The following is an 18355-nucleotide window of genomic DNA, read 5'->3' on the forward strand; positions in this document are numbered from 1 at the left end:
ACGTTCAAAACCAGCCTGGGCTAGATAATACAACCTTGTTACAATAAAATAAAATAGTCATACAAAGTTTGGAAAATAGCAACACCCCACCAAGAGAAAAATATGCTCTATATTATAGTTAGTATAACAAGAAATGATAGTTCTTATCCATTTTGATTTGTTTAATGTATGTGTATAGTTACTTTTGGTTTAGATTATGTAAGGTTAATATAAAGATAGCTTGAAGCTCTCCTGTTTTGGAAGCAAGCATGATCATGACCTGACTGTACCAGTTCTTTGAGGTCATTTATGGTCACTGCTTTTTCTCTTGACAGACTTTCAACTTTTGTTTGTTTTATTGGTTGGCTGGTTTGCTGTTTTTGTTTGGATTGTGGTGGTTTTGATTTATTGCCTTTTTATAGTGGTCAGCATTGGGATTAGACTGCCTCGTGAAGGCAGACATAGTGTGAAGCTTTGGCTGCTGTGGCTCTGTGAACCTGTGACTGAGACTGGTTTGAAGTCTGTGTCAGATATCTAAACACTTTGACATTTAATCTCTGATAAATTAAGCCTGGGCTACGTCTCTTCCTTCCTTTCAACATTTTGTATATTTAGCCATTTATATTTTCCTGTTTAAAAAACTTTTCTAGCAAGGAAACTTTATTGTCATTATTTTTTAATGATGTGTGTGCTTGTGTATGAGTACATACATGTAAGTTTTAGTGTTTTTATCCTTGGGTATTTTAAGTGTATATCTGTGTGCATGCTATCTGTTATGTGCACGGTGAGTCCTCAGGCACCTAAGGAGGACAGAGGAGGACAAGAGATCCTCTGGAACTGGAGACACAGGCAGTTGTAAGCCAGCTGACAGGTTCTGGGAACCAAGCTCCCATTTTCTGTAAGAACAAGCACTCTTAACGACCGAGCCATGGTTTCCAGTCCCTAGCATGTGAACTTTAAAGACCAAAAAATGTTCAAAGTTTGGTAATTTCAGAGATGTGCCAGAGTGCTGTTTACAAATCTTAGACAGGTTAGAAAACATTTGTAGTATCCAAAAGCCTTAATGGTTGGTCTCTATGGTTCATTTTGGATATGTCTAAAGTAGCTGGATAGAAACTTTACTTTTTAACTTACTGCAAATTAAAAGCATACGTTAATATGCTCTACAGGACAAACTCCCTAACATTCCAAAGACTGAGGCAGGAGGATCACTTAAGTTTAGGAGTTGAAGACTAGGCTGGGCATCACAGTAAGACTGCCTAGAAACTCACCCATACTTTATGCCATTTGCCCATAATCCTGATCTACTCATAGAGGAAGAGATCTTGAAGGATTGTGTTTATCCAAAGATGAAAATGGGTATATGAATTATTTATAAAGTTTATGTTCCTTTTCATATAACTATTTTCAATTATATCTAAAGCTACATATTGCCCTTTTAAAAATAAAATAGTCTTGTTTTGTGCAGTCTTTAAAAGTTCTGATAATCTTTGAAAGCAAATCCACAAGATATTTTGGTGAGAAAACATGATAGATATAAGTTTGACATAAAGCACTTAGAAATGGAACTAAATACAAAATTAGATCTAATAGGAAAGGAGAAAAATTGTATATTTTTTTGTGGTTTTTTGGGGGATGGGGTTTAGAGACAGGGTTTTTTCTGTGTAGTCCTGGCTGTCCTGGAACTTGCTCTGTAGACTAGACTGACCTTGAACTCACAGAGATCCACCAGCCTCTGCCTCCTGAGTGCTGGGATTCAAGGTGTGCGCCTATAACACCCGGCTAGAAAAATAGTTTTTATATCTTCTATAGTGTTTCTTATTCATAGCACGAGTCAACAGATGGCCATTTAATAATCCTGTTTTTTAAAATTTTTATTCTTGTAGGCATAAGATTCTAAACATGTTGACTAAGAATCCACCATTTACAAAGAACATGGAGTCTCCCTTATGTAATGAAGCCCTAGTAGACCAGCTCTGGAAATTAATGAATTCTGGTAAGAGAGCAGTGACTTTCAAAATTGTCACTTGTTTTCATTTTACATCAGATTTTTAAAGATGAGAGAGAGAGAGAGAGAGAGAGAGAGAGAGAGACTCGTGTGTGTGTGTGTGTGTGTGTGTGTGTATGTGTGTGTAACCGGTTTTGACTGGCCAGAGAGCCCAATGACTTCTGTTTCTGACTCCCTAGTGTGCAGGAATTCCAGGGGCGTGTCACCATTCCTGGCTTTTACGTGGGTACTGGGATCACACTCAGGGCATCCTGCACAGTTGCCTGTACTTCACTCTGTGACATACTCTCCAGCTCCTCCCCTCTCCACCCTTTAAAATAAGATGTCTCACCTTTACATTAAAGTTAGAACATCTGTTAGAATGTGTTTACTTTGTTCCATACTGTGGTTGCAGAAATGAAAACTGCAGACTTTGCATGTCTTTTAAGTAGTTAAAGGGCTATTAAACACAAACCTTCATAGTCTTTCCACCTCTTTTCTTTAGCCCCCTAGAAGCCTTGATCAGAGATAACTAATTTCATTTTTATTTTTCCAGGACAGTGAGTGAATGTAGAATAAGAGAAAATGTGTAGTTTTAAAGACTGCATGCTACTGTTCCCTGTTCTCAATCTCAGAGAGCATGCCATCTTATTGTAGTATGAGTTTCCATCCTTTTGAGTGAGATCAAGGAATGGAAGGGCATGATGCATAGGAGCGCTAGTGCTGGAATCGGTTTGCTGAGGTTAAACCTCAGCTCAGTTGTTACTCTGTATAACTGGTTTAATCTCTGATGTTTACATAATGCAGGTAGTGAAACCTGTTTCTGAAAACTGAGAAATAAACAACTTGGTCTTTGTAAAGCATGGTGTCTACCTCACATTAAATACTGGGTGCTGTGCTTCTCATATATTTGAGCTTTGTGTGTTTCTCTCCTAGTGTGTTGGGGAATCAAACTCGGGATCTTGGTTAGTTGGCTATACTTTTAGCAAGCAGCCTTGGTAGTTTGTAAGTCATTTTTATTTAATTGGGTTATTAAATCTATGAATTTATAAATCTCATAACTTGATGTGGAAGTCCCCTCTGTGTGCTGTCGTTACCTTTAGTGAATAAGGAAACTGCCTTAGCCCATTGATAGGGCAGAACTTAGATAGGCAGGGAAGACAGAACTGAATGCTGAGAGAAAGAAGGGTGGAGCCAGAGAGACTCCCTGATCCGCCGCCAAAGATAGGTGTGCTGAAACTTTGCTGGTAGGCCACGACCTTGTGGTGATACACAGATTAATAGAAATGTGTTAAATTGAGATATAAGAGTTAGCCAATAATAAGCTAGAGCTAATGGGCCAAACAGTGATTTAATGAATACAGTTTCTTTGTGGTTATTTCAAGGCTAAGCTAGCCAGACCACCGGGACAAACAAGCGGGCCCTCCTCCTACAATTTAGTGCCCAACGTGGCGCCATTCTGTTGTCTGAGATTTCTGTCCTGCCCAGTTCCCCAAGTCGTTAAGTCCCAAAGAAACACACAGAGGTCTCTATTAATTATAAACTGATTGGCCCATTAGCTCAGGCTTTTTATTAACTCTTATAACTTATTTTAGCCCATTATTCTTGTCTATGTTAGCCATGTGGCTCAGTACCTTATTCGGCGAGACAGTCACATCTTGTTTCCTCTGTGTCTGGGTCACAACTGTAGAATAAGCTTTCCTTTTTCCAGAATTCTCCTGTTCTTGCCATCCCACCTCTACTTCCTGCCTGGTTGCCCCACCTATACTTCCTGCCTGGCTACTGGCCAATCAGTTTATAATTAATGTAGACCTCTTTGTGTTTCTTTGGGACTTAAAAACTGCGGGAACTGGGCAGGAGAGAAACCTCAGACAACAATAACTCTATAAACAGTTTTTGTTATAACTCTTAATAGGCTGAAATTGTAATACTGTTTGATTAAAGGCTAAATCAAAAGCTAGGCTGAAATTATTTTTGTTTAAATGGTTTTTACAAGATGAGTGGGTATTTATTGTAATTTAATTTTTTTATTTTCTAATACTTAAAATTTTTGAGTTTGCTTTTTTTCTGTCTAGAATATGTAAAATAGCTTGCCATGCTAGCCATTGATAACTTGTTGACTCACAAATGCTAAATTCCAATATTTCAATTTTCCAAATTTACTCTTTACTATCTTACTCTTTCTGAAATGCTAAGCACTGTATAACTTCTGCACTCTTGCATAGGGCAGTAGCCATGGGAAGTATACCAGTAGAGCTTTCTTGAAGAAATGATAAAATGAAAGTGGAGGGACTTTGTTTTTAAAAACTCGAAAAATCAAAAAAAAAAAACGAATATCAGAAAATGGTTTGTAAACTAGTCTGAGCTAGGATACGGTTAGGTGGTTTTGATTAGTGTTCCCTCCTCATGAAAGGCTGTCATATATGCACAGAGTTTACTACTTTACTTGTTACTGTGAAGCTATCATTGTCTCTTGTTTAGATCTAGGGAATGAGCACAAACTTCAGAAACTTTTAAAGAATTATGCAGCAGTAAATCTTTTGTACAAAATGTGCCCCCTCAAATATTAGTAAGAGTATGTGACTAACTATAATAGCTTAAAAAATTGAGGAAGGCATAGCAAGTTATAAAGAATTCTCTTATTGGGGCTGGAGAGATGGCTCAGTGGTTAAGAGCACTGGCTGCTCTTCTAGAGGTCCTGAGTTCAATTCCCAGCAACCACATGGTGGCTCACAACCATCGCCCTTTTCTGGCGTGTGGGCAAAAATGGAGGCAGAATGCTGTATACATAATAAATAAATAAATTAAAAAAAAAAGAATTATTACCTCAAGGACAACATCAAGGATTTTCCTACTCTATCTATCATCGTCTTAATGGTTGTTCTTTTAAGAAAGGGGATATAAGCAAAAAAGTTTAATCATTATTGATGTCACAAAGTCTTGCTGAATCCTGTGTGCCTTGTTGGGTCTCCTGGATTATCTGGGGGGCAGTATATAAATTCATATCAAGAACAAATACGCTGGACTGGGAATGTGACTCATTTGATAGAAGTTTGCCCAGCATGCACATAGCCACACAGCCCTGATTTTTATCTCTGACACCATATAAGTTTGGTACATCTCTAATCCTAGGACTCAGAAGCTGTATCATAATCAAAATAATCCCTCAGTACTTAGCAAGCTCAGACTAGCCTGGGCAGCATGAGATTGTCAAAAACATAGCAGCTGGCAGCCAGGTGTGGTGGCACATGTCTCTAATCCCAGTACTCGGGATCTCTGTGAGTTTGAGGCCAGCCTGGTCTACAAAGTGAGTTTCAGATTATCTAGGGCTGTTATACAGAGAAACCTTGTCTCGAAAACCCAAAACAACAACAACAAAAAACCCAGCTGGCAATGGTTTGAGTGTGGAGACTTTTAAAATTGGTTTCATTTAAAGTATGTAGAGGAGAACATTATAGCCATTGAGAAAAAATAACTAAGTGTAGGAAGATTTGCTTAATTGACTTCAGAAACAATATGAAAATGTTGAACAAAATGTTTTCTTCCTCCATAATAAACCTCATTTAGAATTACGTTATATCAAGAAGTTATACATTTTTTGTGCCATACTTAATTTTTTATACTACATTTAATTTGTGATTTTGCATATGAGTGTGTGGTGTGCATGTGTAGAATTCAGAGGACAACTTGTGGGAGTCAATTTCTCCTTTTCCGCTCTGTAGTGCCCAGGGATCAACCTCCAGTGCTCAGGCTTGGTGGCAAGCACTTTTGCCTGCTTATTAACCACCTTCCAGTCCATTTCCTTATCATACTTAAAACCTCAAATTTGTGAATTTACAGGTAGATATATATCTTAGTAATTGAATACTGTTGTTCTAGCAAGTGGGCAGAGAATGAATACATGTAGAATAATTGTTGAAGAAGAAGGATGGAAAGAAATATTTAAAGTCAGAACAGCTTATTGTATAGCAGATTTCCACTTGTGCTGGCCGGATGGCATGGCAGTTAAAGGCACTCGCCACCAAGTCCGATGGTTTGAGTTAGACCTCTGGAATCCACGTGCTGGAGAGAAGGAATTGACTCTGACTTCCACACTTCACCACCGCGCCTGCACACACACGTGCTCAAAACACACTCACTTCACCACCGCGCCTGCACACACACGTGCTCAAAACACACTCACTTCACCACCGCGCCTGCACACACACGTGCTCAAAACACACTCACTTCACCACCGCACCTGCACACATATGTGCTCAAAACACACTCACTTCACCACCGCGCTTGCACACACACGTGCTCAAAACACACTCACTTCACCACCGCGCCTGCACACACACGTGCTCAAAACACACTCACTTCACCACCGCGCCTGCATATGTGCTCAAAACACACTCACTCAGTTAATTGATGGTAAGGTGAACGGTGTGGTAACAAAGTTTTCTCTGTCTCCTCTTAGGTACTGCCCATGACTGGAGGTTACGGTGTGGTGCTGTGGATTTGTACTTCACTTTGTTTGGCCTCAGTAGACCTTCCTGTTTACCCTTGCCAGAGCTCGGGCTTGTTCTTAATCTCAAGGAGAAAAAAGCTGTCTTGAATCCTACCATAATTCCAGAAACCGGAGCAGGCGCCCAGGAATCTGCGAGTAATGCCGGCTGTCATGCTCAGCTTGCTGGATTCCAGAACCCTGTGAGTGTCACGGTAGTACAGAAGACAGAGCCTCACTATGTAGCGCCACCTGAGGAGGACAGTGTCTTCTTTGAACCAGTCAGTTCTCTAGCCTCGGGTCACTGCCTTTTTAACCCCCAGCTTGTGTTTGCTTAGCATTTTACAATTCCTAAAATGTCACTGTCATCATGTGACTAACCGTAAGAGATGTGCTCTGGTCTGCTTGTGTGGTGATGTCAAGGTCTTGTGGACCGTAGGATTTCTCCTCTGCATAGTACAGCATAAACTGCATATAGTCAGCTCATAGAGCTGTTATACTTCAGCCTTGTCTGTTTGTATCAATGGCAAACTGTTGAATTTGAGATCCTGCCTGTAAGTTGTTGTTTCTGCGCAGTTAGAGCTGTGGGGCAGTTCTAAACAGGACAAGTTCCTGGCAAATGGTTTTGAAAAGAAAATAAATATTGAATGAATGGATAATCTGATGATTTGGGAGGAGATGGTACATTACATTTTATAATATTTAAAAATTGTGGTTTTGCCTTTAGAAAACGTAACTCTGCCTTGTAAATTGACAAGGAGTGTGTGAATCATTTCTCCATAAAAGGGTTTTTCCAGAAATGATTTTCATACAGATGACAGTTTCTGCCATGCTCCAGCCTTCCGTTTTCAGCAGTACTCAGACCAGACTATTCTCTTGGCCGTTCCCTGCTTCCTGGTGTCTTGACACTTGACACCATGTTATCTGGAATATAAAGTGTGTTTAAGGTTTGGGTTGGGGAGTACTAAGACAAATCCTAGGCAAAGGAAGGAAGTCCCCTTCTAAAGAGCTCTCGGGTAGGAGTCCTTTCCCACGTACATGGATATATCCATGAGCACACGGAGAAAATGACATCAGAGGATGCAGCCTTTTAGGGCTGGACCCATGGCTAAGCCACTAAAAGTGTTTACTGCTCTTCCAAATGACTCGGGTGGCTCACAGCAGCCTCTGACTGCAGCCCCACGGAATCAGTACCCTCTTTTGACCTCCCGTTCCTGCACACACATGAATATCCCTCATAAACACACAGGTACAAACACGTAATTGTGATTAAAAAGGATAAAAATACATCTTTAAAAAAAACATGAGATGGGGGGAAAATCTTTAAAAGTTGACAAACACTTCTGCCCCCATAAAAGACAGTAAAGGGCTAAACATTTTACATCGGTTCCTGTTCACTTTTGGTCACTGGGCATGCTCTACTCTGTGGTTGTCAGAGCTGTTCAGCTTTTGGCTGTACTACAAGCTCCTTGTTTCCAGAAACCTATTTTTGATTTTAAGTATTGCCACAGGATCACGATGTACTAAGTGTGCAACAATATTGTGAGCAAGAATGAAGAGCAGGCTGGCCCCCGGGGGGTCCCACTTGAGCCTGGTGAGATGCTGGAGAAAAAGAGGGGGCTAGCAGTGAGGTTAAGCTTGCCATCCGAGTAAGAGATGGCAGTACTGTGTTAGCTATGTAGGACTGTCTGTAGGATTTCCTAAGCAGGAGCATGTCAGAAATACCAAATCATAAAAGAATCCAGGTCTCCTAAAGATTCCATCCGGGTATTTAACTTACTGCATATTTCTTGACATTTGGGAAAGCGCATTCCACCCTAGCTTACCAGTTCTTCTCACAATACAGGCATGGGCCTTAGTTGCTATTCACAGTAATATCTTACCAGCCACTTTGGGGGCTGGTCCCCCAATATTTGTTTCAGTGCCTTTTGAAGAAAAGAGACTATTTTTCTTAAGGTTATAATGGGTCTGTTCTTCGGCCTTTCTTCCGCTGTCCTGAAAGATCACGACTGTACATAAAGTGATGCCATGGCTCTCTGTTCTTTTGTTGTGTGTGCTCTAGTTTTCAGGTTCTCAAGATGAGGAGGAGGTTGATATGGATACTGTTCATGATAGTCAGGCCTTCATTTCCCATCATCTGAACATGCTTGAAAGGCCATCTACTCCAGGTAAGGATAATGTACCATGGTCCCAGGGGAGGTGGAGACTGTTGACATATATCCATTCTAAGACCTGTTCATTTATTTTAAATGAGCAGAATAAAAATGGGAAGGCAATATAAAATTCTCAGATTATATCAGTATAATTTACACTGACAAAATAATAAATTGTAGAAAGTACTTTTTGGAGGTCTGACCAGATGGCACAGTGGCTAAAGGCACTTGATATGCAAGCTGGGTTCCCTGAGTTCAGTCCTTGGAACCCTGTGAAGGTGGAAGGAGAGAACTGAACTCATAAATCTCTGCCTTCCATCTGCGATTATGGCATGCGTTTGTGCTTGCATATGTGAATGCATGTTTACATACCTTCACACACAATAATAAACTTACATATGTGAATGCATGTGTACATACCTGCACACAATAATAAACTTACATATGTGAATGCATGTGTACATACATGCACACAATAATAAACTTACAAGTGCTGCTTCTTTTAGTTTGTTGTATTATAACGGTGGGTCTTGGTGGTCCACACTCGGGTCCTCATGCCTATGAAACTAGTATATTACTGATTGAGCCATCTCCTCAGCTTAGATTTATTTTTTTTAACATTTTTTTTTCTATTATGACTTTGATTTCTTTTTTACCCCCTTGAATACTTTTTCTCTTTTTTCTGATTATTTAAAATCCTAAGCCAGCTGGTAGTTGTACACGCTTTTAATCCCAACATTTGGGAGGCAGATGTAGGCTGATCTCTTGAGTTCGAGACCAGCCTGGTCTACAGAACAAGTTCCAGGACAGCTAGGGCTACACAGAGACACTCTGTCTTGAGAAAAACAAACAGAAAAGTCAACTCTAGTCCTGGTCTGTACTTTTGTAATGGTCTTTATGTTTCCTTTATTATTATGTTAAACTGACCCCCTGTGTCTTAATGTGTTTTGGTTGGAGGTGTGCATCATCAGATGTCACAAGAGCTGTAGCAGCTTGTTCTCAGCTTGTGCTTAATAGGCTGACTTCTGCACCGGGATTTTCAGTCTGGGATTGTCCGATAGTGAGTTATCTTTTTGGAGACAATTGTTGACTCTAAGTTTTTCTAGTCCAGTTATCTAGCCTTCCTCTTTAAAGTTTTTTATATTCTCTCTCTCTCTCTCTCTCTCTCTCTCTCTCTCTCTCTCTCTCTCACACACACACACACACACACACACACACACACGCACACCATTTCCTTTCCCTCTGAACCTTTTATTTTTTCCTACCTGGTTTTTTGGTGGCTGTGCCATTAGCTGATGATACCCCTCCTCAAGCAGCTGTTAGCAATAATTACCACAGAAAGAGATGGGGCTTTACTTCCTTTATGATGGGAATGTGTTGATATTTGTTGCTGCTGTGTGCCATGGTTACTCTTGATCTTAAATTCTTTCTGCCATCTTTTCTGTCATGTTCTGTGAGTCTCTGGAGAGGGAAGGGATATAGACACTTTATTTTAAGATGAGCCTTTTTCTGCCATTTATTCTTAGCACTTTGGCCAGTTATAAATCTACACTTACCTTCACCGGCTAAGAGCCACAGAAGTCTTCGACTAAACATAAATATTTAGAAGACAGTTTGACATGTTCAACAGTGGCCATGTGTTCCCTGCTTGAGCCCATGTCCTCCCAGTCATAGGTTATGACCAGGTTTATAGTACCAGGTATGTATTATTATCGCAGAACAGTTGGTTATGCCACAAATAGTCATGCTTTTGTTTCTCCAGTAGACATGCTTTCCTGACAGGTCAGTTTTGTAGCCCACATGGTCTACAGCTGGGTGAGACTAGGAGTGAGTTCCCTCCCCAGCAGCCTACATTGTACCTTCCTGCACCACAAACTCTGTAAGCAGAGAGGGAGCTTCCAATTCACTTCTACATTTCTTTGTCTCCTGCAACCAAAGCATATGGGGTCATCAGTAAAAAGGTTTGGCTGGCCACCTAGAACAGCGACAAAGCCTGCATTCTTTTTTTTTAGGTTTATGTATGTGTGTGTTTATGCAAGTACCCTCCGAAGCCAGAAGAGCATGTTTGATTCCCCTGAGTTGGAGTTAGAAAAGCTGTAAGCCTCTTGACACGGGTGCTTGTAACTGAACTCGCATCCTTCAGAAGCACAGCAAATGCTTTTAACTGCTGAGCCATCCTCCATTCCCATAGCCTTTACTCTTTCGGGGGTATTTGCAGCCTCTGTGACAAACAACTCATGGGGGATGCACTGCACCTGGCATTGGGGTTCTCCTTTGCCCATGACTTCTAGGAGAGCATTATCTTTCCATGAAAATTCTGTATATGCTCTTCCTTTAAGGATCTGTGTAGTGGTTGTTTGGTCATTATGAATTATCTTAGTTTGGCATGCTCTGAAGTGTCTATTTCTCTTAGCAATTAAAAAAAATCCTTGTTGACTTTAGCAGTCATAGTTAGCAGCTGTCTGATTTCAGGGCTTAGTGTGTCTTTCCGTGTTTGCCTGGCTCTTCGGGTTGCTGATGAGAGTCTGATGTGTTTTTCTTTGTAAATGTGTTACTATCTCCCTTGTCGCTTTTAATATATGTATTACTTTTTTTCTTTAAATGCTAGATCTTTCATATCACTGACTGGCCTTGAACTTGCTGTGTAGACAATGATGAATTTCTTATCCTCCTTCCTCTACCTCTTAAGTACTAGAATTATAGATGTTGACTACCCATGTTTGATTATTTATATTGTTCTTCAAGACAGGGTTTCTCTGTGTAACAGCTCTGGCTGTCCTGGAACTCACTTTGTAAACCAGGGCGGCCTCAAACTCACAAAGATCTGTCTGGGCTCTGCCTCCTGAGTGCTGGGATTAAAGGCCTGCACTGCCATGCCCAGCTTCCATGTCTGGTTTTGTACTAGGTGGGGACTTAATCCAGGGCTCTATACATACTAAGCAAACATGCTGCCAAACATCTACTTTGTAGAAGTCAGTTTTTGCAGCTTTCAGTGTTCTTTCTTTGCTCAGTATTTTTTAAATTTTCACTGTTACATATCGTGGAAAGATTTCTTCTCCACTCATGTCTAGTTGGGGTTGTAAATACCTCTTGTGTTTGGATGTCTGTTTCTCCAGATTTGAGGTATTTTCTGTTGTAATGTTATTGAATAGTTTCTGTCTTTAGTATTTTATCTCAGTTCTTCCTTTTAGTCTGTGGATATTTTTCTTAGGTTTTATCTCTTGATCATATGCAGAGTTCTTTGAGATTGCAGTTATACTGTTTGGATTTTTTCCCATTCTTACTTATTGGTATTTGAATTCAGCATTTCTTTTGGTATATGTGTGAGTGCATGCATGTGTGCGTGTGTGTGTATACATTCCACAGTACACACGTGAAAGTTGTATGAGAATTTGAAGAAGTCAGTTCTCTCCCTTCCATCATATGGGTCTCAGGAATTAGAGTCAGGGTTTTAGGCTGTGCAGTAGGGTCCTTTTCCTCCGTCAACCTAGTCTTCCATCCTGACACTCACTCTTCTGTTGTTAGTGGCTTCAGTGTAGTTTGTACTTAATTCATTTTTTTTTTCATTTCTAACATTATTTTCTCAAATCTTAATTTTCTACCTGAATTAATCTTTTACAGTGCTGTAGAAGAGACACTTTTTTATCCGTATCACTCAGTTCCTGTTTTCTTTCTTTGTGTTGTTGAGTTTCTTCATCTACTTTTCATGATATATTTGAAGCCATTCATTTTTGTTAGTTAAAATTTTAAGTATTTCGGTGTCTTGAATTCAGTAGTTGAGGACTTAGGATCTTTTGGAGGAGTCGTGTTGTCTTGCTTTTCATTATTCTTGAATTTCTGTGTTGCAATTTATACCTCTTTTGGTCTGGACACTTCTGGTTTTATTATTCATCAGCCTAGTCTTGAGGGTTCAGTCTCTATTGCTACTCAGAAGAGAAGACAAACTGCTGAACTGTCAACATCAAACTGTAAAAGATGCAGACCGGTGAGACGGGTCAGTGGTTAAGAGCTCCTCATCCAGAGGACCTGGGTTCAATTCCCAGCACCCACATGACAGCTCACAGCTGTCTGTAACTCCCAAGACCTGACACCCTCATACATACCTGCAGGCAAAAATACCAATGCACATTAAGTAAATAAATTAAAAAAGAAAAAAACTGTAAAAACCACAGGAGCACAGGTAAAATCTGTTAAATCCTGCTGATATCACTGATGACCTTGGAAATGAAAATAGGAAACTTTTGTATTATTGTTACCACCTTTGTATTTCCCATCCCTCCTGCCCCACGCCTTGTAGAAAGAACCCTCTCCCTTTTTTTTTTCTGTTGTTTTTTTCAAGATAGTTTCTCTGTGTTCGCTGGCTGTCCTGGATTTCACTTTGTAGACCAGGCTGGCCTTGAACTCATAGAAATCCACCTGCCTCTGCCTCCCAAGTGCTGGGATTAAGGGTATGAGCCACCAGGCCTGATTTAGATTTTGTTATTATTGACTTTCCTTTTCTCAGGTCATCGGTAGGCAGCCTTTAGTCTCCATCTTATATAACAGTCCCAAGGTCCCTTGTAGAACATATTTCTGATTTATTTGATAAGTTTGGGACTGAATTCTATTACAATCCTGTTCATGTTATAACGCTAAGCTAATTCTTTAAATGCATTTGTAATCCCTACGTTATTTTGATATATTCAGTAAGTTTGATAATTGAAATGTTTTTAGAAAATTTTACAAACTATATGCAAATGCCAAAAAGCAATAAAATATAGGAAATGGCTTCTGCAACAGAGTATGGGGTCTAGTTTATGTGTTCGGCAAGTCTTTCGAGTTTATTGCCACTCGACTATGAATTTCCTCAGATGGAGGCAATTGAACAAAGTGTTACTTGTGATCTTTAATAACCTTAATATTGTATTCATTTATGATTAGAGTTTTGCTAGGATTAAACTATTTCTGGTTTTAAAGCTCACACGTGAAACCTGTCAAGCTTTTTTTCTGCTAAATATATTTTCCCTTTCACTTGATCTTTTAGGGCTTTCTAAATATCGACCATCCAGCTCCAGATCTTCCTTAATGCCCCAGCATTCATTAGGCTGTGACATCATACCACCCACAAAACCCCCGTGGAGTATGGAACTGTCCCGAAAGGGAATAGGTACAGTTACTTGTTTTTTGTTTTATGTTGTTTTGTCTCAAGCAAATTTAAATTCAGAGTTAATTTATCAATTTAAAAAATACTGAAAAGATAGGAAACTTAGTTTTCTTGCAATACATTGGTTTTATATTTTGTAACTCTAAAGACTGTTTCAGGATAGTGTTTATCTGTTTCAAAAGTTGTGTTTCTGTTATAGAAAATTTGTAAGAAACAGCAAGAAGAAAAATAGATTCATTATGCTTTTCCACACACATTGTAATACCTGTGACTGTTTGCTCTTGCCTTACAGTCAGACGTCAATTTCAACACAACCCTTAGAATTGCTGTCATTATTGCCTTTATAAAACCCACAGATTAGCCCCTTATTTTTTCACCCAATGCTCAGGATTGCTGTTTCATTCATGAAAACGCAGTGCAGACATACACAACTTACATTTAAAGTTATTCCATACAGGACTGGCAAGATGGCTCTGTAGTAAAGGTGGCTGCTGCCAAGCCTGATATCCTGAGCTTGATCCCCAGAACCCACATGATAGAAGGAGAGAAGTAAAGTTGTTCTCTGAGTCACACATAAACACACACCACACACACACACACACACACACACACACACACAGGTTTAAATTATCCCCTAATAATTGGACTTTCCTAAGAAAGGTCAGCTCAGTTGTACTTATTATGTGTTTACTCCTTTACATGTCTTCAGCTTCTTGTGTCCATTGTTGCTTCCTAAGCAAAGAGTATACTCTAAATAAACAGCAGCTGTCAGATGCTGTGAACTACCAGGAGGAAGGATTAAGTATTTGAGTGTTGAAGGAAAAGGAGTAAGAAAAAAAGCCACATAAGCAAGTCACTTCTGAAGACTTTCCAAAAGTCATTAGTAAACCTTAAACATCTATGAATTTCTGCTTATGTTTCAGTGGGTGGATTTTGCTTGTATAATGTATGTTTTTGTATGATATAAACAGAAGAGTAATGTTTATTGATCTGAGGAAGGAACTTGGGGACCAACTGTGATTAATAGTAGGCTTCAGCCAAAAGCAACAGCTCAAAATGCTTTAGTGTTAAGACCACAGACTACAGCCTTTTGTGAGGTGTGTACATTTATGTAATAGATTCACACAATGTGTTTCAGAGGGAATCCAGCTGGGACTTTGGCTTGCATTTTCAGGAATGAAGGGATTGACGATTGTTTTTTTGGCTCCTCCTCTCACTTCCTCCTTCCTCACTTCTCTCATCTCTCATTTTGATCTTTTCCTTCTCTCCTTCTCATGCGTGTGTATGTGTGTGTGTGTGTGTTCTAAACTGTGTGTGTGTCTCTGGAGACTGAACACAGGGCTTCTACATGCTGTTCTAAACTCCATCCTTAACCTCTGTGTGCATGTGACTTTGGTTTGGTATGATTTCACTGATTCATTATATCTATTAAATGTTTACTACAAATGGGGAGTTGTCTATTCAACTAAGTTATAGCTGAAGGAGTTTCAGATTTCTTAACATTAGTCTGAAAATGATTCTTTGACCTTCTCCTTAGCTGTGTAAAAGTCAGCTCTGCGTTCCTAGAGTCAAGTCAGTTTCTGTTCCAAAACGAGTTTGAATACATGTGTTTGAATGTTTTAGTGATGCGGCATATCAATGGTATAAAAAGCAAATATTTAACATTTACTGTGTGAGGTTTTATATCATTGTTCTAGTATTACTTTGAAAAATACATTTTCAGTTTTATTTTGTAGTTTCTTTATGGTATTGTCCAGTCTCATCATTTGGGAAGATCAGAGGAAGCTAAATACAGGACTAGAGCTGGGAAATAAGGAAGCCTGGAAGTTGAGGTTTAGCTGTTAACAATGTGAGGAAGCAAGAGTACACTGGCAATATTAATTTAGAAGAGTGTGTTTTACAAATGGTAGTATTCTAATGGGGTCTTTGTGTGTGTGTGTGTGTGTGTGTGTGTGTGTGTACGTGTGCATTTTGAATTTCAAATATAGCTTTTTCCTAACACATCGTTACATTGGATGAAGTAGCTTTTCTAAACACAACAAAAGCTCTTTTATTAACAGATGACAAGCAATAGAAGTATCGACCTACTTCCTTTCTCATTTGTACATTTATTTGTGTGTGCGTGCATACTCTTATGTTACAGTGCACATGTAGCCGAGTTTGCAGGCTTCAGTTCTCTCCTGCTGTTACTTGTGATCTGGGATGAGACTCAGGTTGTCAGGCTTGTTGGTAAGCACTAAGTGCTGAGCCATTCTGCTGACTGGTGTAACAGTGTCCTGTAGGAGCAGGATTTTCAGATCCGGCTTCTGGGATGTCAGACAGTCAGTGTTAGTCTAAACCAAGAAACATCAAATAAGTTGGTTGTGAGGTGGAGTTCCTCTCTGCCTTCTCTCAGAGTTGGGAATGTGTAGTTGCAGGATTAGTTAGGTTCCTGAAAGAGCACAGTGGAAAGAGAAGGGACGGTCTCCCTTTGGTCTACAGACTGTAGATTGAGGAGCACAGTGGAAAGAGAAGGGACGGTCTCCCTTCAGTCTACGGACTGTAGATTGAGGAGCGCATGTGGGGTTTGGGGCCATATCTAGCTGAGGTCTCTTTTATTCATTGTTGCTAAAACTTAGAAAAATTTTGCTCTGGTTGCCTAAGAATGAATAGACAGCATATAAAAATCCAACGAGTTACAGCTTTTCTCGAAATATCTAAGTGAAAGGCCCCTTTAGCGGTGTTCCTTCTTTATGTTGCCTCCCCAGGTTGAGAGCTGTTGATGTAGATCCCTTGCTTTCTTTATCTCATGAGGTGAGGCGACGTCTCAAGGACTTAGAGCCAAGAAGCAAGATGATTCTCAGGAGTGGAAATGTCTTACAGACCTCGTCTAGGAGGGATAGAAACAAAACACAGTGGTGCTTTAAGTAAGATGGAGAAGACACGCATATTCTGTTAGTAGAGGACAGTGATAAAATGCTTTTAACCACCTCCTCTTCCTTTACACACACACACACACACATCCTCTCTCTCTGTCTCTGTCTCTGTCTCTCTCTCTCTCTCTCTTCCAGGGTGTGGGCAGGTAAAGAAGACATTTCAGAGTTGATTTTGTGGAGGCAATAGGTCCAGCAAGCCATGGGGTAACAAAGGAGCGGTGTAAGCATGGTTCCCTTTGTTATCTTTCCCTCCTCTTTTCCCGAGGGAAAGAGAACAGGCAGGAAAGGCTGTGTGGTTCTGTGAGTGACAGATAGAGCATCCTAGAGCCTCTCCCTCCCAGTGCTGAGCTCCCTCTCCTCCACTGCAAGAGGGGGCAGCAGGACTTTCTCCTAAGCTTATTTAGTGATGGCAGGGATGAAGAGCAGAGGGGAAGGGCGTGAACGTGGAGCAGAAGGAATTCCCTAGTGATTTCTGTGGGGAAGAAGAGAGTCCTGCAGCTGTCTCTCCCGGGCTGCTGGATTATGTAATGCCTTCTTGCATAATTCAGAAAACACAATTCTGGTACTTGAAATCTTACTTTGAAATTAAAACAATTTGTTTTAAAAAGCTTGGATGCTTTCCCTAGAGATTTTTCTTTTGTAACTCAACATGAAAAACAGACTGATTTTTTTTTCTTTTTAATCTATAAATTACAATGATGTATTTCAACAGCTTTTTTAAAAATTTGATCTAAAGAATCAAAGAGCCGAATTCCTATCTTCCCTAATAGAAACTACTACAGACTTTGTCTTAAATATGATCATATACCTCCCTAATGGGAAAGAAGTCAATACAATTAGTAGATTGTTCACTGTTTCTTAGGCATTCGTATCAGATATACTGCAAAGCTCGCAAGTTGGGCTTTTATTAAGTACTTTCATTTGTTTTACAAATGTTAAGTTGACTACAGCTTGCTTGTTTGTTCAAATTTGATCTTAGGGAAGATTTTACGTTGGATAGAATAATTCAGAATATCTTTTGTATAACACAAAATGGAGAAATTATGGTGTTTTGAATTATGTGTTATCTCTTCCTCTACTATATCTAAAATAGAAAAGGCATTTTTCACATCACCTAGGGGTTTTGTCAGTTTTAGAGTGAATGCCACCGAGCCATGCTGAGCCATCTCCACGGCTCTGATTTTTATTTTCAGAATGCATTTGTTTAAGCCAGTGCCCACTGAAAGTACACATTGCAGTCCTCTTAACATTTATATCTTAAAATTTATATTCTAGTCCACATCTTTTTCTCTCTCCACCCTGCAGTGTATTTAGTAAAGAAATTGTATTTTTATCTAGTTTTAAAGTATATAATTTTTCTGTTTATTTATGGTAGAGTTAACATAATGGAGTTCTTTGTAATTTCTGTAAAATTACAGTCCTACCTAGACATGTAATTAGATTCAGGTTTATCAGTGGTGTATATTTCCATTTGGAAATATCCACTATCTGATTGACTCTTTTCCAAGGTCAACTACTGTGGATGTTCAGGATCTAAATGTATTAACTCATTGAAGATTACAAAGTAATGCTATTCTAATTAATCTTTCCATTTTTATTTATAGGGTGGATTAGTTCTATAAATCTAAATTTGTCTTCATTATTACTCAGTGGTGTGAGCCATATAGGAAATGCCTCTCTCTGTGTACAGTT

At 39.5% G+C, this 18355-nt stretch overlaps 1 protein-coding gene across 1 annotated transcript in view; it reads left to right on the plus strand.

Moving 5' to 3' along the window:
- Positions 1–18355, plus strand: part of Taf2 (TATA-box binding protein associated factor 2) — a 70882-nt gene that overhangs the window by 49548 nt on the left and 2979 nt on the right. The window contains exons 22-25 of the mRNA XM_041672505.1: positions 1866–1975; positions 6426–6655; positions 8515–8620; positions 13629–13751. Coding sequence (XP_041528439.1) covers positions 1866–1975; positions 6426–6655; positions 8515–8620; positions 13629–13751 — 569 coding nt within the window. The remainder of the gene's footprint in view (positions 1–1865; positions 1976–6425; positions 6656–8514; positions 8621–13628; positions 13752–18355) is intronic.

The sequence above is a fragment of the Microtus oregoni genome, unplaced genomic scaffold (assembly GCF_018167655.1).
Source record: "Microtus oregoni isolate MIOR12 unplaced genomic scaffold, Mior012 000022F_ref0000154, whole genome shotgun sequence".
NCBI lineage: Eukaryota > Metazoa > Chordata > Mammalia > Rodentia > Cricetidae > Microtus > Microtus oregoni.